Genomic DNA, 25,890 nt, shown 5'->3' with positions numbered 1-25,890 from the left:
AGGCACAAYACAAGGCCAGCATCCAGCACGTGACAGAGAGCTTTGTCACCAAACTCCAGACTGACTTCCCCTCTACTGTCAGCACAATCTACAGGTGAGGATGGGTAGCACACKGAGCCACACTAGGAACCAATTGTAAGAACTCCATCGATCTGGATCCAGGCAACCCGGTCAGAGCAGACCTGGCTTCCCTGCTAGTGGGGAACCGCACAGACCCAGTGTATGTTCTGCTCTCCGCTCAAAGTCAAATGTAGTAAACTCAGCAAAAAAAGAAACGTCTTCTCACTGTCAACCGCATTTATTTCTGTCTCTTATACACATCTAGATGTGTATAAGAGACAGGAACCCTGCTCATCTGTGTGAACGTACCTTAGGCATGCTGCAAGGAGGCATGAGGACTGCAGATGTGGCCAGGGCATCAAATTGCAATGTCCGTACAGTGAGACGCCTAAGACAGCGCTACAGGGAGACAGGACGGACAGCTGATCGTRCTCGCAGTGGCAGACCACGTGTAACAACACCTGCACAGGATCGGTACATCCGAACATCACACCTGCGGGACAGGTACAGGATGGCAACAACAACTGCCCGAGTTACACCAGGAACGCACAATCCCTCAATCAGCGCTCCGACTGTCCGCAATAGGCTGAGAGAGGCTGGACTGAGGGCTTGTAGGCCTGTTGTACGGCAGGTCCTCACCAGACATCACTGGCAACAACGTCACCTATGGGCACAAACCCACCGTCGCTGGACCAGACAGGACTGGCAAAAAGTGCTCTTCACTGACGAGTTGCGGTTTTGTCTCACCAGGGGTTATGGTCGGATTCGCGTTTATCGTCGAAGGAATGAGCGTTACACGAGGCCTGTACTCTGGAGCGGGATTGATTTTGAGGTGGAGGATCCGTCATGGTCTGGGGCGGTGAGTCACAGCATCATCAGATTGAGCTTGTTGTCATTGCAGGCAATCTCAACGCTGTGTTACAGGGAAGARATCCTCCTCCCTCATGTGGTGCCCTTCCTGCATGCTCATCCTGACATGACCCTCCAGCATGACAATGCCACCAGCCGTACTGCTCGTTCTGTGTGTGATTTCCTGCAAGACAGGAATGTCAGTGTTCTGCCATGGCCAGAGAAGAGCCCGGATCTCAATCCCATTGAGCACGTCTGGGACCTGTTGGCTCGGAGGGTGAGGGCTAGGGCCATTCCCCCCAGAAATGTCTGGGAACTTGCGGGTGCCTTGGTGAAAGAGTGGGGTAACACCTCACAGCAAGAACTGGCAAATCTGGTGCAGTCCATGAGGAGGAGATTTAATGCAGCTGGTGGCCACACCATATACTGACAGTTACTTTTGATTTTGACCCCCCCCCTTTGATCAGGGACACATTATTCCCTTTCTGTTAGTCACATGTCTGTGGAACTTGTTCAGTTTGTCTGTTGTTGAATCTTATGTTCATACAAATATTTACGCATGTTAAGTTTGCTGAAAATAAATGCAGTTGACAGTGAGYACGTTTSTTTTTTTGTTTATATGGTGCAGTATTTGTAAAGAAAATAGTGGTTGGAAGTGGATTTTGTTAGGATACTATATCAATCTTAAATGAGCTTGTTATGCATCTAGACTCGTGCGAAGATAGCTGTTGAGGATTTTGGTATTGAGTACCTGTTTTGATGGTTGTCCTCCAGGACCAGTGAGAAGCTCCACACAGCATGTCCCCCTCAGAACACCAACACACAACCCTTTGCTAAGTGCCTACTYTGTGTGTGCGCSTTGGACACTAAACTAGGTGAGTCGCACTGCCAGTGTACTAAGACGGCATCACATTATAWATGTACTGTACTCACTAAATAAAAGTACATGTCATTTTGTACTGAAATTAGTATTTCTATACCCTAATCACGTAAATATCTCTACCTATCCTTCTCTGCCTCCCCATGTTCTTTAGAGGAGTTCTCTGCCTACCAGGCTACACTGATCTCAGAYCAGCTGTCTCAGAGGCGGGGCCCAGGCCCCGGGTTCACCCCTGGTACAGCAGCAGCTCCAGGGCTGCCTCCAGCCTCCTCGGCAAGCCAGGGCCAGTGCTACTCCTCTGGAGGGGGCCAGCATCAGGGCTGTATGACTGGAGAAGGGGGCTGCTGCTCCTCTGCTAAGTCAGTAGGCATTTGTCTCCAATGTTTGCATTACTGTACAGCTGGATTATGTACACAGTGTACAAAACATTAAGAACARCTTCCTAATATTGAGTTGCATCCCTCCMTTTGCCCTCAGAACAACCTCACTTCGTCGGGGCATTGACTCTACAAGGTGTCGAAAGCGTTCCACAGGGATGCTGGCCCATGTTGACTCCAATGCTAATCACACAGTGATCAAGTTGCCTGGATGTCCTTTGGGTGGTGGACCATTCTTGATATACATGGGGAACTGTTCAGTTTGAACCCAGCAGCGGTGCAATTCTTGACACCTATCATCATACCCCGCTCAAAGGCACTTAAATCTTGTCTTGCCCATTCACCCTTTGAATGGCACACATACACAATCAATTTCCCAATTGTCTCAAGGCTTAAAAATCTTTAACCTGTCTCCTCCCCTTCATCTCCACTGATTTTTACAAGTGACATCAATAAGGGGTCATAGCTTTCACCTGGTCAGTCATGGAAAGAGCAGGGCTTAATCTTTTGTACACTCAGTGTATATTCACGTGTTTACATTTAGGGTGAAGTGCCAAGCAACTTGAAGTTACTTGTACAAGTGGCTGTTTAATTTGATCCTATTGAATTAATACAATACTGTGTGTGTTCTTTCAGGAAGCCAGAGACAGTGGATCTTAAAAGCCTGTTGTGTTACAGTTGTAGACTGACCATCAAAGACATGGTAAGTGAAAGAACGTCTATCACTTCACATTACTCCTAAACATGACCAATATAATCTTTAGAAAGACTACAGCAGGACAATGTGCAATGTGAACCATGGCCTTTCTCTGTTCTACAGACAGCAGAAGATGCCCTTCCCCAGTACATACTGTCAGAGGCTGAGAGAAGGAAGAGAAGGTGAGATTTATACAACATTCTTAACTCAAAAACGTGAAATAGCCATAATGTCTGCGTAGAATATTGAGTTATTACCAGTAGAATTATACTGAGCATATCCTTCTATTTACCTTGTTACTTCTGTTTATGGACTTGTCTAGGTCTCAGATGAGGGAGGAGATCAGTGAGTTCCTGCTGGAAGAGGATGAAGCCATCCTGAGTGTCAATGGGTCCTTATGACAGACTAATACCCAGTGTGACTGGACAACGTCCAACGGCACTGCAGTGAAGTTGTTCCCTTGGCAACTATACAGCCAAGGCTGTTTGTCTCAATATAAACTAATACCAATTGCTTTTAATTAATCAACTGACTGAATAAATATTATTTGGCTATAAGACAACAATAMGCTGATTGAAACTGTATTTTAACTGCACACAAAATAAAGCTGCTTTGTACATGGCACTGCTTGGTGGTGAATCTAACATTGATTCAGGTATAACTAATGAATTGAATATGGATGTATGATGCTGAAACAATTAGTTTTTCCATGTCAGAAATGAGAATGAACAATATTTTCATTGGTTTAGAAGCTGAATCACATTCTATTGGAAATATAAATGATTATTCTTCCACAACAGAGATCCCATAGCAACAACCTACATGGTTCTGCATTAGAACTCCCATCAGGTTCTCTGAAAATGAGAGCAAACATATGGAAATAAAAGTATAACATGTTTAAAGTTAGGAAAGGTTTTTGCATATTGGCAATGGCTGAACCCTGTTGTAACAATTCAGAAACAAATAAAAAGGCACAATGGTAGCTGTGTTTTCTGTATAGTGTCACAATTTCTGAAAGTACTCCAGCATGACATTTTCCAGAGATGGGGGCAATGTTGCCTTATGCATTATTCCAACATGGAGACATTTAAGGATTGTCATGACTAGGACATTTTACAGTGTTGCTATACTCTATCATTTAACAGATTCAAGTCTTGCGATCAATAAGCCTGTAACTTGTTGCCACGTACAAGCTTTAGCTAAAAGCTTTAGCTTTCCTCCCAACTGAAGCGTTTCAATTTGTAAACAGTTTGAGTAAGACTTGGAGATTTGGCTGAAATTGATCTAATAGTGTTTTGATTGGAAACAAACACCCTACTTTAGGTCCTTTTTCTCTCAAATTGTCCCCTTTGGCGCTYTCCACACTGCTGGTCAGTGTAGTGAAGATCCAGCCTGTCTCTTCATTAAGGGGTAGTGTCTGTAGGTCAAGCCGGCCATCACACCTCATTCAGAAGCCGATATTTCTGTTGGAACCCAGSCAATAAGACGAGAGGAGCCTGGCTTTAGTCTGTGGTCAAAGTGCAAAGCAWCTAACCTGCCCTTCTGATTGGAGAGGCCTAGCCAAACTTTCCATAACCAGTTGGACGGGCACTGGAGCAGACCCCTTGGCCACCACACAGCCTCTGGCTCACTGTCTGTCAGTACAGCCCACCAGCAGAGGCAAATAGTACTGTCAGAATACAGAAACAGACAAAACATGCCTTTCCCCCTGGCTAAGAGGGGTTAGTGCACAGTGAAAATAGACCCACTGGAGCTAGTATTGGGTCTTTTAGAGGAAGACCAGGTAGAGGCACCCCAGGGGTGATCTGGATATGACAGCCGGGGGGGGGGGCTAGCGATTGTCACTTGATAGCTTGTCTCTTGTCCACTTAATCATAGTCTCTGGTGAGCGGTAGAGGAAGATGAGTTTGGAGTAGAGTTCCTCTTCCAGCTCTAGCTCTCCTGTCTCCCTGACCAGGAAGATGTCTGTGCACAGCTTGAGGATACGGTTAACACAGGGCAGCTCCTCAAACATAATGGAGTGAGAGATRTCACTGAAGAAGCCCCTCACAAACTTCCCAATCACCAGCACCACAGACACGTACAGCCCCATGATCCTGCAATGGAGAACAAGTGTAGAATGAGCATAATTGAACATAGAGCTCTCGTCTAAACAGTTKATTTCCCACACAATAGTTTGAATGCAAATCAGGTCTATTCGATTTGCTGGAATGGGCTACCATTGAGAACACAGGCACGCATAGATTCTTACCCATATCCTGCCAGGAAACCTAGACTGGGGGGGCTGACTTTGTCATTGAAGATGACCATCGGCAGGACGCCGCAGGCCCCTGTGGACGGAGGACAGTCGGCGATGCTGATGTCCCACCACTCCTGGGCCCCACGGGTGCTGTTCAGAGAGCGGTCCCTCATCAGAGACAGTGTTATATCCTGGTAGCCCTCCTCATCACCTGCAACAMAACATGGTGTCAGGGAGACAGTAACACAGACTGACTGCCCATGTTTTAGCTTTGAGCTTCCTTATAGACGGGTTGGTTGTTTAGCAACAAAACTGATGTGTGCGCAAATATGGGGCAAAACAGACAGAGTTGGCTTAGATTGTTGACAACATGTAAACTATATATCATCGCCAATGTTTATTGAAAATAGAAAGAAAGAAAGCTGAACAATGAGCACTTGCCTCTCAAATAAAGCATTACAGCTAGCAAATTTTGGCCCTGTTAGTAGACGTGACATCAATCAAAACAAGACATGGTATCAAGAACAACGAGCTGAAACGAGCCACTTAGGATTCACCAAATGGCAGTTTCTTGTCATTGTTGCTAGGTATATGGCCATCCAGAACCATAACACACTGCCTTCTGCCCCTTTGAAMTGTGTGCATCGTTTTCGTGACGCTGTCAGCTAACCGTCTATATTTCAAGTACTGTATGGGAGGAAGTATGTTTATACAGAAAAGCCGCTCTGACCTTTATACAGCTGGTCGACTGGTTTGGCCTCGGCTCCGTTTGGTGCTCGGATATAGTTGGGGAACATGTGAGGCACACGTCTGATAAAAAAACAGTATAGATAATGTCAAACAGAATTCAGGACAGGATTTCACACAGAAATGGAAATAAACTCAGCAAAAAAAGAAACGTCTTCTCACTGTCAACCGCATTTATTTTCAGCAAACTTTACATGTGTAAATATTTGTGAGAACATAACAAGATTCAACAACGGAGACATGAACAGAAATGGAATAATGTGTCCCTGAACAAAGAGGGGGGGTCAAAATTAAAAGTAACAATCAGTGTATGGTGTGGCGAGCAGCTGCATTAAGTACTGCAGTGCATCTCCTCATGGACTGCACCAGATTTGCCAGTTCTCGCTGTGAGATGTTACCCCACTCTTCCACCAAGGCACCTGCAAGTTCCCAGACATTTCTGGGGGGAATGGCCCTAGCCCTCACCCTCCGAGCCAACAGGTCCCAGACGTGCTCAATGGGATTGAGATCCGGGCTCTTCGCTGGCCATGGCAGAACACTGACATTCATGTCTTGCAGGAAATCGTACACAGAACGAGCAGTACGGCTGGTGGCATTGTCATGCTGGAGGGTCATGTCAGGATGAGCCTGCAGGAAGGGTACCACATGAGGGAAGAGGATGTCTTCTCTGTAACACACAGCGTTGAGATTGCCTGCAATGACAACAAGCTCAATCTGATGATGCTGTGACACACCGCCCCAGACCATGACAGACCCTCCACCTCCAAATCAATCCCGCTCCAGAGTACAGGCCTCGGTGTAACGCTCATTCCTTCGACGATAAATGCGGATCCGACCATCACCCCTTGTGAGACAAAACCGTGACTTGTCAGTGAAGAGCACTTTTTGCCAGTCCTGTCTGGTCCAGCGACAGTGAGATGTGCCCATAGGCGACGTTGTTGCCGGTGATGTCTGGTGAGGACCTGCCTTACAACAGGCCTACAAGCCCTCAGTCCAGCCTCTCTCAGCCTATTGCGGACAGTCTGAGCACTGATGGAGGGATTGTGCATTCCTGGTGTAACTCGGGCAGTTGTTGTTGCCACCCTGTACCTGTCCCGCAGGTGTGATGTTCAGATGTACCGATCCTGTGCAGGTGTTGTTACACGTGGTCTGCCACTGCAAGGACGATCAGCTGTCCGTCCTGTCTCCCTGTAGCGCTGTCTTAGGCGTCTCACAGTATGGACATTGCAATTTATTGCCCTGGACACTCTGCAGTCCTCATGCCTCCTTGCAGCATGCCTAAGGCACGTTCACGCAGAMGAGCAGGGATCCTGGGCATCTTTCTTTTGGTGTTTTTCAGAGTCAGTAGAAAGGCCTCTTTAGTGTCCTAYGTTTTCATAACTGTGACCTTAGTTGCCCACCGTCTCTAAGCTGTTAGCGTCTTAACGACCGTTCCACAGGTGCATGTTCATTAATTGTTTATGGTTCATTGAACAAGCATAGGAAACAGTGTTTAAACCCTTTACAATGAAGATCTGTGAAGTTATTTGAATTTTTACGAATGATCTTTGAAAGACAGGGTCCTGATAAAGGGACGTTTCTTTTTTTGCTGAGTTTARWACATTTGACTTTGAGCGGAGAGCAAAACATACACTGGGTCTGTGCGGTTCCCCACTAGCAGGGAAGCCAGGTCTGCTCTGACCGGGTTGCCTGGATCCAGATCGATGGAGTACTTGTCAGACGTGTGCTCCACAGTGCCACCCTTGCCAAGGTCCCTGAAGAAAGAGACAGACACAAATACAATAAATACTATAGAAAACCACAGGGCAATTGCGTAAACAAATGTTTTTACGTCTGCAACTACTTAAAACAACACACACACACACACACAAACAGGTGCATACACATACAGATGCACACACACACCACACCCAGCTGACCTCTGGAAGGTCCAGGCCAGGCGTAGGGTCATGTCCACAGGGCTGCCCAGCAGCTCCTTGACCACCTCCTGTCGACTTGGTGGGCTGATCCTCCACACTGACCCTGAGCTGCCCTCMATCTTAGCTGTCACTATGTCCTCATAGCTGTAGAGGGTGATGAACTGCATAGCCCTCTGCAGGGGACACACACAGACAGTCAGAAGTTACAACTACCTACCACGGAGCAGCAGAGCTCAAGTCCATGTTCGTTGTATTCATCATTCAACAGGGATCACTTACTCACAGTTGTACCSAATTTGTTTAATCATATTCTAAAACAGGGTGCCCAKYGGAAGGAAATTAGTTGAGCTCTTTATAGTAGAGTTGGAGGTATTACGCACAGCATTGTCATAGAAGTTGGTGGTGAGTTTGTTGTAGTCCTCCTCAGTGAAGGACTGAATGGACTGCTGCTGGACACTCATGGTGAACAAGGGCTATGGAGAGGGACAACGGTTAACGTTTTAGTACAGCAAATCTAACATGAGCACATATCAAATGTATCTTCCATAGATTCTCCAGTGCTTGCTTTTTAGTGCTGGACGAGACTTGCCGTTGAAGATGACCATGGGCAGCATGGGTCKGGTGCCCATTAGAGTGTAAATTGMGCTCACTTATAATTCCCCCCCCCCCKAGTAATTACCTCATATCCTCCCAGCTTGACAGTCACTGTGACATCCACAGGGTGATTGACCACGCCCACAACCGATCTGACCAACGAGATGAAGAGCAGCGGGAACCAGATGATGCAGATGAGAAAGAAGATGATGAGTCCTCCCATCCCATACTTCACTATCTTCTTCTTCTTCTGGCCTTTGGGCTGAGGGTATTTCTGAGGATGAAGAGGAACCAGCTGTAAGAACTGCTGGCCTAATCACATACTACAACAGACGGCAAGGGATTTGATCAACTACATTTGTAACCTAGAGGTCTTAGTACCTTCTCTGTCTCACGGCTGCACTTGATGATGAAGATGTTGGCGTAGATGTCTTCCACACACATCCAGTTGGAGAGGGACAGAGTGGTGTCAGTCCACACCCAGTCCATCACTGCCCGGAGCTCCACCAGGAAAGGCACCAAGCGGAACCTGAGAACAGACAGACAGACAATATCACCCTGTACCAGTACCCAACCTCATCCCATCACCTCCCTGAACAGGGAGACACTCTGACTCAAACATATTAAATGGTSTGGCAGAGTAGGAGACTATGAATGGACAGACTCACCCTTGGAAGAGGAAGAGGTTGAGGTGGTTGAACTTCTTCGTGAGGAAGTTGCCCAGGATTCGGGTGGGGTAGCCACAGCGGATCTGATAGGCCGACAGGGCAAAGTAGATACACTTGAAGAAGTACCAGAGCTGAGCCACAGAGTTTTGACTGAACATCCTGAGAGGACAGAGGGAGACACACCTCAGAGAAATGATGCAATAGGCACACTACTTAAGGACMGTCGAACACCACGAAGATAGGCAAACACAAGCGTGATTAAATAGACAAGACGTAAGGAGATGTGTCACTCTGCGGACACACCTTCCTCTTCCTCACCTCTCAGTGACAGCAGGCAGGATGAAGAACATCCAGAGGTGGATGCCGAACACCAGGATGATCTGGAAGATGAGCTTGCCCAGGACGGTCTTGCGGAGGTAGAGGGCTCGGTCGATGATCATGGTGCTGAACTGGATGAGCAGCATCACCAGGAAGGCCTCGGGCACCTGGTCCTCTGACAGCGTGGAGGCAATGTCTGCTGCAGCTGAGTGTTTCTGAGGCACAATGGGCGAACCGTTTAGTCCACAGAATGCTATTATAGTGTCCTGTGAACAAGCYCAGAGCTTCTAGACATGGTGTTTTGATGGTTTAATGGGAATAACATGCAGGTGGTGATGCAACAATGAGTAATACAATATCGGGAACTGTTTTTGAGACGTTTGAAAGGTTTGAGAGCTTTTGCTGGCGCAGGTATAGGAATAGGTTGTGTGTCAAGAGTGGCCTCGTACAGAAAGTGCATTCATTGCAGTCATGTAAACAGTACTCACTCCAAAGGCCCAGAAACCGAAGACAATGATGATGAAATCCACCACGTCAGTGAGGAACATGAGGGCGTAGACATCAGTGGCAGCACGGTACGGTGCATGTAAGATGTCGCTGAAGAATTCGTGACAAGGCTTGTAGACATTCCGCACACTACAAAGAGGTTTGGGAAATCAAATCACTGCCTCATGCCCAAATATGGCAAGATTATAGAGGACCGCTGATTCATACAGCACAGTAATCGCYTCACAGCCAACTARACTTCTAAATGCAAATCAAAACCCACAGAATTATTTACAAACCATAATAACACTAGAGAATCCACTGGTTATGTAATTGTGTGACGTCTGTATTGTCTGACGAGCTCTCTAGTGAGTGACTCTTGTGTACTTACGCTGTGATGGTGAGGTGCTTGATCTTCTCTCCCACTGCTATCAGCTTCTTACTGGCTGCCTCTCTACGCTTACCCTTCTGTTTCTTCTTCTGCTCCTTCTTCTCAGCCTTGATATCTAAGGCTTCTAGGATCCAAACAGAATACAAATCATTTCACTGTAACTCTGAGGAGGGCAGTCATAAGGACACACACTCCTATTTTGAAATCTCAAGCCCTTAATTCATGAATGTCTTCATTCTCCTCTCTACTGCTAGTTTCTTTAACTGACCTTTGCTTAATTGTTTTTTCTTGCGGAAGCGCATGATGCTGCCCTTCTTCTTGGGTCCCTCCACAAGCAGGCTGGGGGGCGGCTCTGGGGTGGGGGCTAAGCTGGTGCTGGGCTCTGGTTCAGGCTCTGGTTCAGGCTCTGGTTCAGGCTCTGGTTCGGCCTTCTGGTCCTCGTCCGGTTTGAGTTCCTCCAGGTCCATGAGGCTGGGTCCTGGGCTGGGATGGACCTCCACCCCCTCCCCCTCTCCTCCCTCTTCCTTGTTGGCCTCCTCTGATGGCCGTGAGGGCTTCTCCTCCAGAGCACATTCCTGGTCCCACAGGCCATACCGCTGATGAGAGACAGTGAAGAAACAAAACTGTTAGGAGTGTTGAATCCAAATCTTGTGGTATAAACGTACAAGTCATTTACAACATTAACAATGTCTCCACTGTATTTCTGATCAATTTAATGTTATTTTAATGGACAAAAAATCTGATTTTCTTTCAAAAACAAGGACATTTCTAAGTGACCCCAAACTTTTGAACGGTAGTGTATGATTATAAAGTCATGTCTGAGAGTTCAATGGTGGGCTGGTATACCTGTAGCAGTGAGCGATGGAAGAAGAGAGCCAGCAGCTGCAGCAGATCATAGCGGATGTAGTTATCAGTCTTCTCCAGGCCCAGGATACGAGGTGGGAAGAAAGGCTTGTCCTCGTTCAGCGTGAGCTCATATACACTGTTCCARGGGAAGAAACCAAACTGGAACAGGTACTTTACCACCACCATGACCTGAGTAGAACCGGAACAAACCAGAACAATGCAGAYGGAAACATAGTTTAACATAAAGAAATGTATCTAATARATGACCATCTGTTAAATATGATTATTTATTTGTTTTGTTTGTAAAAGCTAACAGCCTGGAACGGGAACAGWGTGGAATAAAGCCCTAAATTAGGTCTGGAAATCTAGAATGCTATTTGGTTTCTACCTTTGGTTTACACCAGGTGTGCAATAAAAAAACAAATCTTACACATTACAAACTTCACATCTTATGCAATGTTTACACCACTTTAGCCAACGAAGGCAAGGAGAGGGAGAAGATAGTAAGCATCTGCACCTGTGCAATGGCTATGTCTCAACAGGCTAGTATAGGTGTGCACTACCATACTACATCGGTGCGACAATAACAATCCATAAACCAGCTCTGTCTTGGTACCAGCATTTTCAACCCAACAACGACCCACCTCAGTGTAGACAATAGCGGTCATCCAGAACTTCTTGGTGGGGCGTGGCACGGCCAGCATGGCCCAGAGGAAGATGAGGATGGGCAGCATCACTGAGATGACGGAGGCCGTCACCATGTTGTTGAGCACGATGATGAAGTAGCACACCAGCTCTGAGTTGGCAGCCAGGAGGTTGTACAGGGCAAACTGCAGCTTCAGCAGGCGGTTCTGAGAGGAGTAGAACTCTCTACACTGGACCAGCTCCTCCACAAAGAACTGCCTGAGTTAGGGGGTATAGAGACATCGGGGTCAGTACAGTTCATACACGCAGGACATACACAAGCTGATACGTGGGAACAGTTGGCAGTCTGAGTCGATCAGGCTAGAAGCTGGGGTCTGTAGCATGTCAACTGTAGAGGTCTTCTGGGAACATTGTGATGTATATMTCAGTACCGGTCAGTGAGCATCTCGCTGGCGGTCCTGGAGTGGCGGTAGCGGCTTTTGTGCTGTGGTTCTGGCTCCACCCCCAGCAGCTCCAGAGTGGGCTCTGAACAACACAGGGTGGTGCCGCTGTGACACTCACGCTCGCTCAGCTCCACCAGCTCCAACCCACTACAACATAATAACAGCAATAACACTCAACACTGACTGAATTATATACTGAACTTTTTTTTTTTTTTTAAACGCAACATGCAACAATTTCAAAGATTTTACTGAGTTACAGTTCATATGAGGAAATCAGTCAATTGAAATAAATGTATTAGGCCCTAATCTGTGGCATTGTGTTGTGTGACAAAACTGCTAATTTTATTGTCCCCAGCACAAGTTTCACCTGTATAATGATCATGCTGTTTAATAATTTTCTTGATATTCCAAACCCGTCATGTGGATGGATTATCTTGTCAAAGGAGAAATGTTCACTAACAGGGATGTAAACAAATTTGAGGGAAATAAGCTTTTTGTGCACATGTAACATTTCTGGGATCTTTTATTTCAGCTCATGAAACATGGGACCAACACTTTATATTTTTGTTCAGTGGAGATGACTACAAACCAGTAAGAWTTATTTATTTTTTCATATACATTTTGTTAAATTCTATTCTGTTCCTCCCTCGAAAGAGATATTCAATATTAATGTGCCCAATAGGTTAAATGGGCCATCACCTTCACCAACCTGGTGGCACTGGTTCTATTCACGTGGTCCGTGTCTCCCTCTATGTCTCCCAGACAGGTCTCCATAGTGGGGCTCTCGCTGCCCTGGGACAGCTGATCCTCCATGGGCTCCCTCAGAGATCCCTGTAAAACACTACAGGGTTAGGGTCCATCACTGGTCATAATGGGACAGTGCCTCACTAGAAGTAGATGACTTCTGGTTGTGGGAGGTACCTTATAACTGACCTGGCTGACGTTGTGTATGAGGTGGTAGCGTTCGTTGCACAGCACGGTGGAGGTGTCCACGTACTGCTTGGTGATGAGGTTGAGCCACTCTGTTAGGCCATCCACCATGGCCAGGAACACGATCCACAGCAACATGAGGACGTCCAGGATCCTCTGCACGATGTCTGCCTTCCCTAGAACACAGCATGAGATTACATTGTCATACAGGTCATACAGACAATAAAATGTGTGAAACTTAATGAATAAATGCCACGGGTAATACACCAAAATATGTAACCTTCATCATTAAATAAACCCCAAAATACCTGAGCCCTCTCCATCAAGTTCGTCATTGTCGTCTATCTCTTCGTGTGAAATGCTTTCTTCAAATTCAAGACTACCTTCATGACCTGTAACAGAAAAAACAACAAGTTAATCACTGTGTGTATGTGTGTGTGTGTGTGTATGTGTGTGTGTGTGTGATCTCTGACCTGATGCTGGAGAGCTGTCCTGTTCCCTCTGCCGTCTCTCCTCTCTTTCCAGCCTTCTTTGTTCTTTCTGTCTCTCCTGGCGTTCCCTCAGTGTTGCCTTGGCGCTGGTCACCCACGCCCGGTACGCAAGCTGAGGGCACGGGGGGGGGCAGGAGGAATTCACATGCTTCAATACTGCATTATGAAAAGCAAGCTTTGGAGTATTTTGAGTAATATTGTTGTTTTTGCACATTTCAGTGCCTTTTAGCACTGTGAAAATGCTGTGGTGGCAGAGGCTGTGTTGATTAACTGTAAGGTGAACTCACCTGAAAGGCAGTCTGTTTCTGAGGCTTTTTTTCTTCTGAAAATAGTTCTTCTTCCTCCTCACTGTCCGACTCAAACAGGTAGTAATCCCCAGAATGCAACACTGCAAAGTTAAACAGAAACCATCCAGATGATATCAATACATGGGGACAGGACAGACCATGGGTAGTGAATGCATTTACTGGTAGTACAACTATGGCTGTGGCGGTCACAAAATTTAGTCAGCCGGTGATTGTCAAGCAAATAGCTGTCTGTCTCACGGTAATTGACGATGAATTAACATTAACACACTCAGCATCTGCTGGCTTCCACACAAGCCACTGATGCAGACCTTTGGAACACCTACATTTTAAAAAGTCTAATAAATCCATGTAATATTGCTTACACCTTCAAAATAAATCCACTATTTATTTTAGACAGGTCTAAAGAAGCATGATATGAAGAAAATGTAGTCTATTCTGAAAAACAGAATAGCATACTCTGAGCTGTCCTTATTTAAGGTCTTGATCTGGCTATGCTAAATGGCTATGGGCTTCACTAGTTAATTTAGCAGACAAGATTTGCTTAGAATTCTGTGGCATTATTTTATATTACTTTATAGTATGAAGAATACAATTTAACAAGGTTGAATAAAATAGAAAGGATATTTTCTCAAAATGATTTGAGGGAGTGCACACACGCGGCTATTCTGTGTTGAGCAGTTAACAAATAAATAGGTACTCCTATATGCTTAATTAAGAGTTAATAATGCAACTTTTTTGTTCTACAAATGTTGGGCTATATGTTTTGATTGTTAATACAATATAAGGCTGCATGATGCGACGCTAATGATGATTTGAAAAAAGTTGCTTGAAAGGCATGAGTTCTGCTTTGTTTTTTTTGCACAGGGTGTACACACTTCATTAGTCTCTCATTCACAATTTGACAAGCACTTGATAATGCCTCGAATATCACGGCGGCATCTCCTTTGGTGACTGTAATGCACCCTAAAAAAATCCATGCCTTTTTGCGGCCAGRMGCTGTTGGGCCCTTGGCCCGGAGTGCTGCGTTGTGCCCTTCTCCCTGAGTGCTGCAGATCGGTGGGTCCCCTACGAAACGGTTGAGCTAACATAGGCTAATGCGATTAGCATGAGGTTGTAAGTAACGAGAACATTTCCCAGGACATAGACATATCTGATATTGGCAGAAAGCTTAAATTGTTGTAATCTAACTGCACTGTCCAATTTACAGTAGCTATTACAGGCGAAATAATACCATGCTTTGTTTGAGGAGAGTTCACAGTTATGAACTTGAAAAATCTATTAATAAACCAATTAGGCACATTTGGGCAGTCTTGATAAAAGATTTTGAACAGAAATGCAAATGGTTTATTGGATCAGTCTAAAACTTTGCACATACACTGCTGCCATCTAGTGGCCAAAGTCTAAATTGTGCATGGGCTGGAAGAAAACATTATGGCTTTCTCTTGCATTTCAAAGATGATGGTCACAAAAAACGCATGTTTTTTTCTTTGCATTATCTTTACCAGACCTAATGTGTTATATTCTCCTACATTCATTTCACATTTCCACAAACTTCAAAGCATATGTATATCCTTGCTCTAACAGGCAGTTAGATTTGGGTATGTCATTTTAGGCAAATGAAAAAGGGGAAAAAATGGGCGGATCCTTAACTTCACTAGGGTAGGGGGCAGCATTCGGAATTTTGGATGAAATGCATGCCCAAATTAAACTGCCTGCTTCTCGGGCCCAGAAGATATGATATGCATATAACTGGTAGATTTGGATAGAAAACACTCTAAAGTTTCCAAAACTGTTAAAATAGTGTCTGTGAGTATAACAGAACTGATTTGGCAGGCGAAAACCTGAGAAAAATCCATTCAGGAAGTAGTTTTTTGTTTTGTTTTGTAGTTTTCTATTCAATGCCATTACAGTATCCATTGACTTAGGACTCAAATTGCAGTTTCTATGCCTTCCACTAGATGTCAACAGTCTTTAGAAATTGTTTCAGGCTTGTATTCTGAAAAATGAAAAGTAAGAGCAGTCTGAATGAGTGGACCCTAAAGTGTCACAGAGCTTTTTCATGTGCGCGACTGAGAGGTGCGTTTCTTGTTTACCTTTTAAATTGACACGTTATTGTCCGGTTGAAATATTATCGATTATTTAGGCTAAAACAACCTGAGTTTGAATATAAACATCGTTTCACATGTTTCTATGAACTTTCCGGATACATTTGGATTTTTTTGTCTTCCTGTTTTGACTGCGTTTGAGCCTGTGGATTACTGAAGAAAACCGCGAACAAAACAGAGGTTTTTGGATATAAAGAGACTTTATCGAACAAAAGGAACATTTATTGAGTAAATGAATGTCTGCTGAGTGCAACATATGAAGATCATCAAAGGTAAGGGATTAATTTGATCTCTATTTCTGACATGTGTAACTGTTCTACTTGGCTGGCTACTGTTTGTAGTGATTTGTCTAGTGGGCTATGTTCTCAATAATCGTAAGGTATGCTTTTGCCGTAAAGCATTTTTTTTTTTTTATCTGCACACGTGGTTGGATTCACAAGAAGTTAATCTTTAAACCTATGTAAAATATGTTTTGTTTTCTGAATTTTTATAATGAGTATTTCTGTATTTGAATTTGGCGCCCAGCAGTTTCACTGGCTGTTGAAGAGGTGGGARGCTACCGTCTCACYTGCCCAAGAGAGGTTAAGAAGCACCTCTCACTCACATYGCTCTCCATCACGTGATRGGCTCTTTCTCACAGGCTACAAGTGAAGACAGACTTATCGGCGACACAACCGCGCGCATCCTTATCCAATTCCAAGTTGCATATTGAAGATATTGGAAGATCTGTCGACATTTACTTTTCATCAGCCAACAAGATGAATAGGCCTAACGAACGGCAAAAGCACTATCCTATGTCAATYTACTATCCCCATAGWACAAAAGTCAACCTATTCTATTCTGTGCGAGAAATACATATTCCAAACATTTTTGGGATGCAATAGATCCCAAATTAATACAACCACTAGCATAAAAAAAAAACGTTTTTACCCAATGTGGCTGACGCAACAGATCCGAAATATTTAGCTTAAAATGTTGATAAACTAATAGGCTATTCCTTCACATTATAAGCGCAGCAATGTGCACATGGCAGTAGGCTTATGTATGCCAGTTAGGCGCTAAACTCCTTGTAAAGCGGATTAATGTGCTTCATTTTAAGAATTATTTGGCCACTTTAGTTGTGATACAAAACATATAGGCCTATGGGCTAGGCTACATGAGGTGTGCGACTACGATTAGAAGTCGCAAAAAAAAAAAYKMGTTTCTTATGCTGGGCATCATTCACAAGTGATAATATATATTGTCACCCATCAGACTATTCTTGYTTTTATCTTGTCTTTACATATAATAAATAATATATGCGTGAAATTTGTTGATTTAGAATGGACCATTATCATACAAGTAATCTGTGTACTTAAATAGCCACGCTTTCAGGTGGTTCATTTTCATGCCAACCAGGTAGGCTATACTCCTGTTGTAAAGATAAACAATGTGCTTAATATTAGGAACGTTGAGAAATAAGTATAGTAGGCCTAGCCTATAGAAAGCTGATGGGATCCTCCTCTTTTCAGTAGAGGCCATCATCCCGGGCAATTGCATAGCCTATAGAAATGTTGCGCAACATGAGCTCATGGGCTCTCATGAAGTGTTTGATTAGATTTTCGAAAACATTTGCATTGATGTCAGAGTGATTAGAGGGACAATAGATTGCTGCATGCTGAGTCCTAGGCAGTTAGCAAGTTTGGTAGGCTACTAATGACCATCAGCCGCATCAGAGCTTGGAGAAGCCTAATTACCTTTGACTGCCTTCATGATTCGTGACCGACGGTGTGGCGGTAATACGGTCACCGCAACAGCCCTAAGTACAACTAGTCATAACTCATATACACTGAGACCACTTCAATCCCAGGAGTATTTAGTGTCTGATTTTCAAACAAAACAGAAACTAAGGAAACTGACTTGCAGCATTGGGCAATGCAGTTCTGTCTGAGGCAGGAAATAATGAAAACAGATGTGTGGAAAGACAGGCCAAAAAGACAGGAAGATTACAATCCTCTACTGGACTGCACCTGCAATTCAAAAAGTATAGAGAAATATGGGTACTAACCCAATGTATAGAATCGTTTCCATTATGAAACACTATAAGTCTGCTAATAAACTGTTTGACAAATTCTGATTGGTTCGGTCCTAAGGAAAACTTTTCCAGATTTCTGACAGTGCATGTAAACAGTGCAGGCCGGCTCAGCCAACCATTCCCCATCACTGACAGAAGACATCAGATGCAGATGCCGCTCACCACAGGAGAAAAATACTCKTATTTCAATATCAAAGAGCCCAGACAAATCTAATTTCCGGACCTCCTGAGGCAGATGGAAGGTCTTTTATTTGAGCGAAGGGCATCTTGGGACACAGCCCAGCCTCAGGTAATGATGTGATTCTAACTGACTGGATGACCTCCCAGAAGAAGTCTCTCAGACACAATTCCATTACAGAGGATAGAGAGTGCACAGTCACATAAACAATATTATATACATGGATGCTCATAGACACATCTGGAACATGCATATACAGGCACACGACAAGCAGCTGCATGCACAACACAAACACATCCACAAACACATCCACTTAAGCACTTGGTGTGAGATAAATGTGGGGTCAGATACTGTAGAGATGGAGAAAGTCAGTCTGGCACTGGCCTATACACTGACAGAGGTCTATATAGTAGTGGGATATGGAGCAAACCTTTAGAATGGTCCAGCCAGGGCTCTTGCCACTTCTTGCCACGCTTGTGGCTTCTCTTTTCCCTCTGTGGCTCTGTGGGGTGAGATGAAGGGCCTCAGGCTTTACCAAACAGCAAACACAACCACCCTCAAACAATCATCCGTAGAGATGGGTTGTTGAATTACTTTGAATAAATGTATTAACGGTTAATAGGATGATTCATGACAGTGAGCGCACAAGTCCAAACCTCATTTCATGTCTGCCGGATCAGTACAAAGTAATGAAGTTGAGTACCTGATGCCGGATCCGCCTTGGTGTCTGACTTCCGACGGCCCTCTTTACACTTCTCCTGTTTGGAGCGGATCCGTTCCATCCTGAGGGGAAGGCCAGACATATTCTGATGTCATCATGACTCATGATGAGCACTGACTACTTTACCCTCTCGCTCTCATTCCTCTCTCAGTTTTTCTACAGTAGTTGTATATGATTAAGCAGTCACATAATATGGCACTTGACCACACTACAGTCTTGGTTTTGGACATGTGTTTTCCAGAGATCGTCCATCTGCTGTCATATTCATCAGACATATGCAGAGGGAGATTATTGGCCTTGCTAGCCATTCTTGGCTATGGGCTAGTTATGAGATCTGGCTCTCTCATTAGCCCGTTTTAGCTTGATACATGAGGAATGGCTCAATGTGTTGAGAACATGGAAAGTGGTCACTTCTATGGTTACTCACGATCTCTTGAGCTGCGAGAGGGACTTCTTCTCTACTTCCTGGTGGAAGCGCATGTTCTTCACAATGCTGGCCCTGAACAGCTCAAAGCCCCTGTCACAATCAAACATCAGGTCAACATAACGTTTCCATACAGTACATACAAAACTCTGTGGCAGTTGCAGGGGAATGTCGTGGCTTTTAGGGTGCCCTCCAGGGGGTGCTGTGGAGACCAGTGCTCACCGGGAGGCTTGGCGGGCAGAGGCCTGCAGGTCGGCTGTCACGTGCAGGAAGTAGCAGCTGAGGAACACTCTCCTCTGCAGCAGGAGGAAGAAGAAGCAGATACTGTCCCAGATGATCCCTGCCTCCTCTACAGGCAGAGTACACGCCTTATCGCTCACACTCTTAGCTGTAGGACACACACACAAGCATACAAAGTCCGCTTTGGTTATTCTATAACATCATTGTTTTCCTGCCATTTGGAGGGTGACATGTGTGTTCACTCATAGAGATAAAATAACTGTATCCATCTGTATGTGCTGAGTACTCACGGTCATAGTAACCCTTGACTGTGCAGACCAGACTGAAGAGTTGATCACCCAGCAGAAACTTTTCTGCATCTCTACCACAAACACACAGGCCAAAATCTGGGGACACAACACACTCTCACTTAAAGGTACGCAAGCATAACAGTTCACCTGACAAGGTTTATTTCCACCCTGTATAGGCTTATGGTTACAGTATGTGGTTTGTCACAGCGAGGTGCATAGCCACTCACAGACAACATGTTCTTGGAGATGATTACGGCCACGTTGTAGATGATGAGGCAGTCCCACATGACCAGGCGCGTGCGGGAGGGCTTCCTGAGCAGCTTGGTGCCGAAGAGCAGGAAGAAGAAGCAGGCCAGCAGGTAACCCAGGCCGAACACACTGATCCTGGTGGCCCCAGTCACAAACACCACCGACAAGACAAACCAGAACATGTGACGGAACACCAGAACCTTGGCCATGTCCAGGTAACACCTGGAGGAGAGGGGGGAGAGAGAGATGAGAGTTAATGTTGATACTGTATACTGGTAGGTGTAGTTGAGGATGTATAATAATTAGTGCCCAGAGTGTTTCCTGGTCAGGTCACATGGTCAGGAAAAACTCCCGCCCCTCATAATAAMGCCCGAAGGGTATGAAGATGAGGAGTGTGGTTATAGCTGCTGTTAGGTCAGTTGTTCTCGGTGTCTGGTCATACAGTACCTGCAGTTGATGAAGTTGGGGGCAGGGTTGAAAGGTCGCCCGTCCATGGGGTTAGGGTCGTCTGTGTTCTCCCCAGCCAGAACCATCCACTCCTCCCTCTTCTCATCCTCAAACACCTTCCACTGCTGGGAGGCACACATCAGGAGGACAAAGTCCGCTGGAGGGACCAGATACAGACACAACCATCAGCATCAAACAGGAGGAACACTACAGTAGAACATCATCAAATTACTAATGAACAATTTTTTATATTATGRATCTATGACCAGGATATTTTGAGGTCAAACACAGGTCATAGCGTTAGTAGGCCACAATATCACTGAGGTCAGATGAGGCAAGAGACTGACCAATGAGGTTCTTGGAGTTGGGAATGGTGTAGAAGTCTGGGAGGTAGATCCATTTGATGAGTGCTGAGTTGATTATGACGGGGGTGTTCCATCGCCAGGGGTAGTCTATAGAGGGAGGGACATACACTGTCAGATACTGTAGGTACCAGGGGTAGTCTATAGAGGGAGGGACATACACTGTCAGATACTGTAGGTACCAGGGGTAGTCTATAGAGGGAGGGAGATACACTGCCAGGTACTGTATGTAAAGAAGGTGATGTTCTTGTACAGCTACTGGGAAGCTGGCAACAATGGTGATACGTGGAGATTAATGAACCCCACTCACCTATACAGAGTGCAGGGGGAATGCCCACACACAGTATGTACTGGTAGATCATGAAGATGCTGAGGAACAGGCAGTACTTGGGCCAGATCTGAGCGATGGCCGCCCGGCGACGCCGTACCATGATGGCCACCAACCAACAGCTATGGATTATAACTAGGAAGTTCATCCGCTGGCCAATCACATTCACCGTCATCAGAAAGCAGATCTTGGAATGACACATGGACAGAAAAAGACATGGAAGATATGAGAGGAACCCAAAAGCATAGAGAAATACACCAACATGCTTTTGAATAGTAACTCCAAACAGCAGCAAGAGGCCTACCTCCAGGCCAAACTTGTAGAAGCTGTAGTTGAGTAGGTACTTGATGCAGGCCAGCAGGCCCTGGTCCAGGGTGTCTCTGGTGGCCTGGGGGAAGATGGCTGGGATGAGGGGAGGGGACCTCTGCTGCTGCCTGTAGTGGTGGTCCTGGTGGCGGTTCACTGTGGCCTCAAACACCAGCAACATCAGCACCAGCAGGTGGTTCTGGAAGGACACAAACACYACAGCATGAGCTAGGTCCAGTCCACTTGTTATTTGACCTAGTACCAAAGTTGGGGTCAATTCCATTTCAATTCAGAAGGTAAACAAAATTCTAATCTTTTTTTCATTTTTTTTTCAGTGTTCTTCCTGAATTGACTGGAATTGAAATTGACCCCAACCCTGCCTAGTACACATATTTAAAAAAATGTATCATGACGATGAACAAAGCTCAATGACATTACCTTATAATCACAGTCAAAAAACTGTCCCGAAGAGCATTGATCTCACCTTGCTATAGCCCAGCACGGTGGCATCCTTCCTGAAGCCAAACCAGTTGGCTGGGTCTACAGGCTCTCTGTACAGAGTGGAGTTCAGGACCTCAGCATCTTTCAGATTGGTTTCATTGGCCAAGGGCTATGATGGAAAGAAAGAGAAATGGAGATGGAGTGAGAGAGAAAGAGAGAGAGAGAGAGAGAGAAAGCAAGAGAGAAAGAAAGAAAGGGAGAGAGGGAGGGAGGGAGCGAGTGTATACGAGACTGAGGAACTGCAGCCAAAACGTCTCGCTGCAAATCACAGAAAAATAAACAAAAGGCTGTTCTCCTCTAAACGGCCATAAAGCAGGGAGACTAAACACGTCAACAGAATTCACACATGAAACTGCCTGTAATTAGCACCAAGGTATTCGCTTCTCACCAGGGGTAAATACTAGCATGGCGTGCACTCAGCAGAACGCTGGCAGCAGGAGTGTGAGAATGCTGTCAATATAAACAGAGAGCATAGCTCTGTACACTTCCATCTGTACTCCACTGTGTGTGTGTGTCTTTCCAGACTGGTGTCTCACCACAGTGCAGTTGTTGGAGTACTCGACAGGGTCGACGATGCTGAGCTGGTAGAGCATCTTGCAGACAATGATGATGCAGACCCAGACGGTGGACAGACAGCAAGCCATGTGACGGAAGCGGGAGTAGGGCATGGCAAACGCCCAGAGCACCACCAGAACCAGGTTCATCACAGACGGCTGAGACAGAGAGAGAGAGAGAGAGAGAGAGAAGAGAAAGGAGAAAGAAAGAGATAGACAAAGAACGAGAAAGAAAGTGATAGAGAGAGAAGAGAGACAGACAAAGGGAGAGGCCGTTTAGAAAAAGTGGGCTTGGGGCTTGGTTCCAAATTCACACGGTGCATAATAGACTTTAACAGATGACTGCTGTGGACTACTGACCTCTCCCAGAGCTACCCAGACCACGAAAAAGGCCACCATCTTGAGGATGTGCAGCTCCAGGACCCTCCAAATTAACACTTGGATCTGGGTCAGCGTGTCAGAGAACTTCCTGAACAGAACTATCAGCCTGTTCATCACCAAACCCCACTTACTGGGCATCATCTCTGTACAACAGAGAGAAAGAGAGCGAGACATCATTATAGACATGCCACATATACAGAAACTCTTGCCTTCTACTGTTTTTGTTTGTACAATTGTAAGCAGTCTTTGGGTCCTAGAAAAGCACTATTCAAATCCAGCCCAACAACATCAGTGCTCACCATCATCCTCCGATTCGTCATCCCTCAGATCCGTCACCAGGTCTTCCTCCTCAAACACAGCCCCATCATCACAGCGGCGGACCTCTGGTCTGTGCCTGTTCCTCTTGCTGTGGGATAAAAATAGTGGCATCATATAGGATATTGTTTCTGCAGAGGTGGACAATGGCTCTGTCCGGCAGTGACATTAAATGAGATGGACGGCACACGACTGAGCTCTCATTTACTATGGACTTGATTACGTGGCCTTTTGAGGAGCATATTATCTATTATCCTCTGTCTGGCAGTGAGTCATACAGTGTGGGAGGAGCCCGAGAGGAGCGTACCTGTGTATGGGCGTGACGTGGTCCAGGTCTGTGATCCTCATAAAGGGTTTGTGGAAGTAGTGCAGCTGCAGGATGCAGGCCAGCAGGAAGAAGCCTGGGATCAGGATGCTGGTGAACAACTCGGTCAGCTTAAAGGTCTCCAGGCCGATGTCAGCCAACCTGCAGGGAGACAGAGGAGCGGGACTCGCTTCAATTTCCAGAGGTTTCTACTATACTCATAGTGCACCTCAAACACAGATTGGAGTGATCAGGACAACATAGGAAATCTAGAAAAACTGGAGCGGAAATGGATGATAATTCGAAATTCCCAATTAAATCAGGAAAAACCACATCCATGAACCCAGATCGATGTTAATATAGGCCACTTCATCATCAAACATTATGACAAACCTAATAAGAAAGTGTGTATTAGTCTTGACCACACAGTGAGGTGGGGGGAACATACTGCTCTTCAGTGAAGCCGGTGAAGTTCTTCCAGTAGGCAGGGAAGTCCTCAAACTGGAAGGTATAGATGGTGATAAGGACCAGCATGGTGTAGGCCACCACCAGCCACCAGAAAACCTTGAGCAGCCTCCTCCACAGAGAGTAGTACACCTGACGATATAGGTTACAGTAACAGTTACAGTCACAACAACAACAACATTCTAACATGTCAATGACCAGTCAGTTTGACCACAGGTCAAATCGAAGTAACGGAGTTACCCCCAGTGCGACCAGGGGCAATTTGCCACAAGAAACCAGTTTGTTGTGTGCTGCACTGTGGGCTGACCCGTATCACTCATGGTTTGTTTGTGTGTGGAGGGTTGAGAGCAGAAGCATAAAACACACGTACAAAGTAGCAGTCAGACCAATAAAGTAGTATTGTAATATGGAAGGCGCAAGGAGTTGACGATGGGGGTCATAGTTTAAAGGACTTGAGAGTGTGACCCCCTGGACTGATGGTGTCTACCTACCTGGTAGAGACAGAGGCAAAGCAAGAAGAGCAGCATGTAGATATCTTGTAGCCCACCAGCTTGCCAGCGAAGCTGACCATGATGAACATGCTCCACACACGTAGATCCAGTACTTGGCATAGCAGCTCATCACCAGTCTGCCCACAACTTTCAGAACAGACTCATTCTGCCCGCTCCCATCTGTGGACCCAAAGGGAGAAGGAGCACCTTGTTACTAACCAAACTGCAGACACTGCCATACTGCACGGCGCACATGATTCGCAGTCAGTGCGAAAATTGACACGCTCACTACTGTAAAGGTGGCTCTGGATGAGAGAATATGCTAAATGACTAAAACGTCAAATGTAGATAGCGGGAGAGAATGTGACTGGACCATACTAAAGCACACACACCTGGGACTTCATAACTTTGGTGAAGTACCTTATTGTGTAGAGAGAGTGCGAATCAGAAGTGTACCCTCTCACCTCCAGTGGTGACCTCCTGTAGAGGGTAGACCTGCCCTTCTTCCTGCTGAAGTTGTCCTTCACTGACTGGCGCAGGCAGCCAGAACGTCAGCGTGTACAGCAGCTGACAGGATCAACAAACAGACAGAGGAGAGAGAGCGGAGGAGAGAGATGTGAAATGAGCCACCATTGAGTACAGTCTGACACTGTTTGGGAGATTGACTGCAGGACTGCACTTTTAAGTGGTTCTAAACCTTTTAAGAAAGGCAGGAGCATATACAGTTAAATAACCTATTCAGCATATGTGCAGGCATGTTTTACACATAAAATATTGAGTGGTTGAACTTTCATATTCACTAAATGATACCTGTGGACATGTTTACTACAGCTCTTCAGTCTTCAGAATACAGACTACTGCACTATCAATTTCTGTACGCACTTACAGACTGCATTCATTGACATTTCCCAGAGGCTCTGTCCCACTGCTGACCCTGTCCCCTCCACCCCTACCCCCTCTTCCTCACCATGGCCCCCAGGCGAGGCAGGAGGTACTGGCTCGGTCCAGGCCCAGCTGCCTCAGGCTCATGGTGCCCACGGTGCGGGCAGCTCGGCTGCAGGTCCATGCCCAGACGTACTGCAGGAAGCAGAGGGCCAGGCCGTAGAGCAGGATGAAGGGAGAGCACAGCGTGGCGAAGTGGCGCCTCGCACGCAGCATCCAGATCAGACACGCCCACAGCAGCAGCCACGAACGTCAGCCAGCTGTGGTAGGTGATGCTCCACACCTGCAGAGGGGCATCATGGGAGATGGAGTTCAGGTAAGACAT

General features: G+C 45.8%; 2 protein-coding genes across 2 annotated transcripts in view; one reads left to right on the top strand and one right to left on the bottom strand.

Annotated features, from left to right (window-relative positions):
- LOC112070102 (cytoplasmic tRNA 2-thiolation protein 2) overlaps positions 1 to 3,845 on the top strand; it is a 7,877-nt gene extending 4,032 nt beyond the window's left edge. Inside the window, exons 10-15 of the mRNA XM_024137516.2 lie at positions 3 to 94; positions 1,684 to 1,784; positions 1,944 to 2,148; positions 2,803 to 2,869; positions 2,987 to 3,045; positions 3,186 to 3,845. Of these exons, the coding sequence (XP_023993284.1) occupies positions 3 to 94; positions 1,684 to 1,784; positions 1,944 to 2,148; positions 2,803 to 2,869; positions 2,987 to 3,045; positions 3,186 to 3,264 (603 nt within the window). The 3' untranslated portion in view covers positions 3,265 to 3,845. The remainder of the gene's footprint in view (positions 1 to 2; positions 95 to 1,683; positions 1,785 to 1,943; positions 2,149 to 2,802; positions 2,870 to 2,986; positions 3,046 to 3,185) is intronic.
- LOC112070105 (piezo-type mechanosensitive ion channel component 1-like) lies at positions 3,033 to 25,890 on the bottom strand. The gene is given in 44 exon segments (XM_070438835.1): positions 3,033 to 4,959; positions 5,115 to 5,313; positions 5,833 to 5,912; positions 7,481 to 7,603; positions 7,769 to 7,941; positions 8,149 to 8,241; positions 8,448 to 8,636; positions 8,744 to 8,891; positions 9,031 to 9,189; positions 9,349 to 9,563; positions 9,837 to 9,984; positions 10,226 to 10,349; positions 10,494 to 10,821; positions 11,072 to 11,260; positions 11,716 to 11,974; positions 12,148 to 12,306; positions 12,869 to 12,990; positions 13,093 to 13,265; positions 13,398 to 13,481; positions 13,563 to 13,692; positions 13,868 to 13,968; positions 18,676 to 18,747; positions 18,949 to 19,028; positions 19,394 to 19,483; positions 19,613 to 19,778; positions 19,921 to 19,965; positions 19,968 to 20,016; positions 20,148 to 20,391; positions 20,617 to 20,773; positions 20,964 to 21,068; positions 21,289 to 21,493; positions 21,611 to 21,811; positions 22,097 to 22,222; positions 22,650 to 22,826; positions 23,028 to 23,191; positions 23,348 to 23,454; positions 23,671 to 23,829; positions 24,116 to 24,264; positions 24,624 to 24,664; positions 24,667 to 24,714; positions 24,717 to 24,803; positions 25,088 to 25,120; positions 25,123 to 25,153; positions 25,591 to 25,890. Coding segments are annotated over 44 exon segments (6,297 nt in total). The 3' UTR covers positions 3,033 to 4,694.

Source organism: Salvelinus sp. IW2-2015, unplaced genomic scaffold (assembly GCF_002910315.2).
Source record: "Salvelinus sp. IW2-2015 unplaced genomic scaffold, ASM291031v2 Un_scaffold1218, whole genome shotgun sequence".
Taxonomy (NCBI): Eukaryota; Metazoa; Chordata; class Actinopteri; order Salmoniformes; family Salmonidae; genus Salvelinus; species Salvelinus sp. IW2-2015.
The sequence above is the reverse complement of the archived record's forward strand: the minus strand, read 5'-3'. Positions and strand labels throughout refer to the sequence as shown.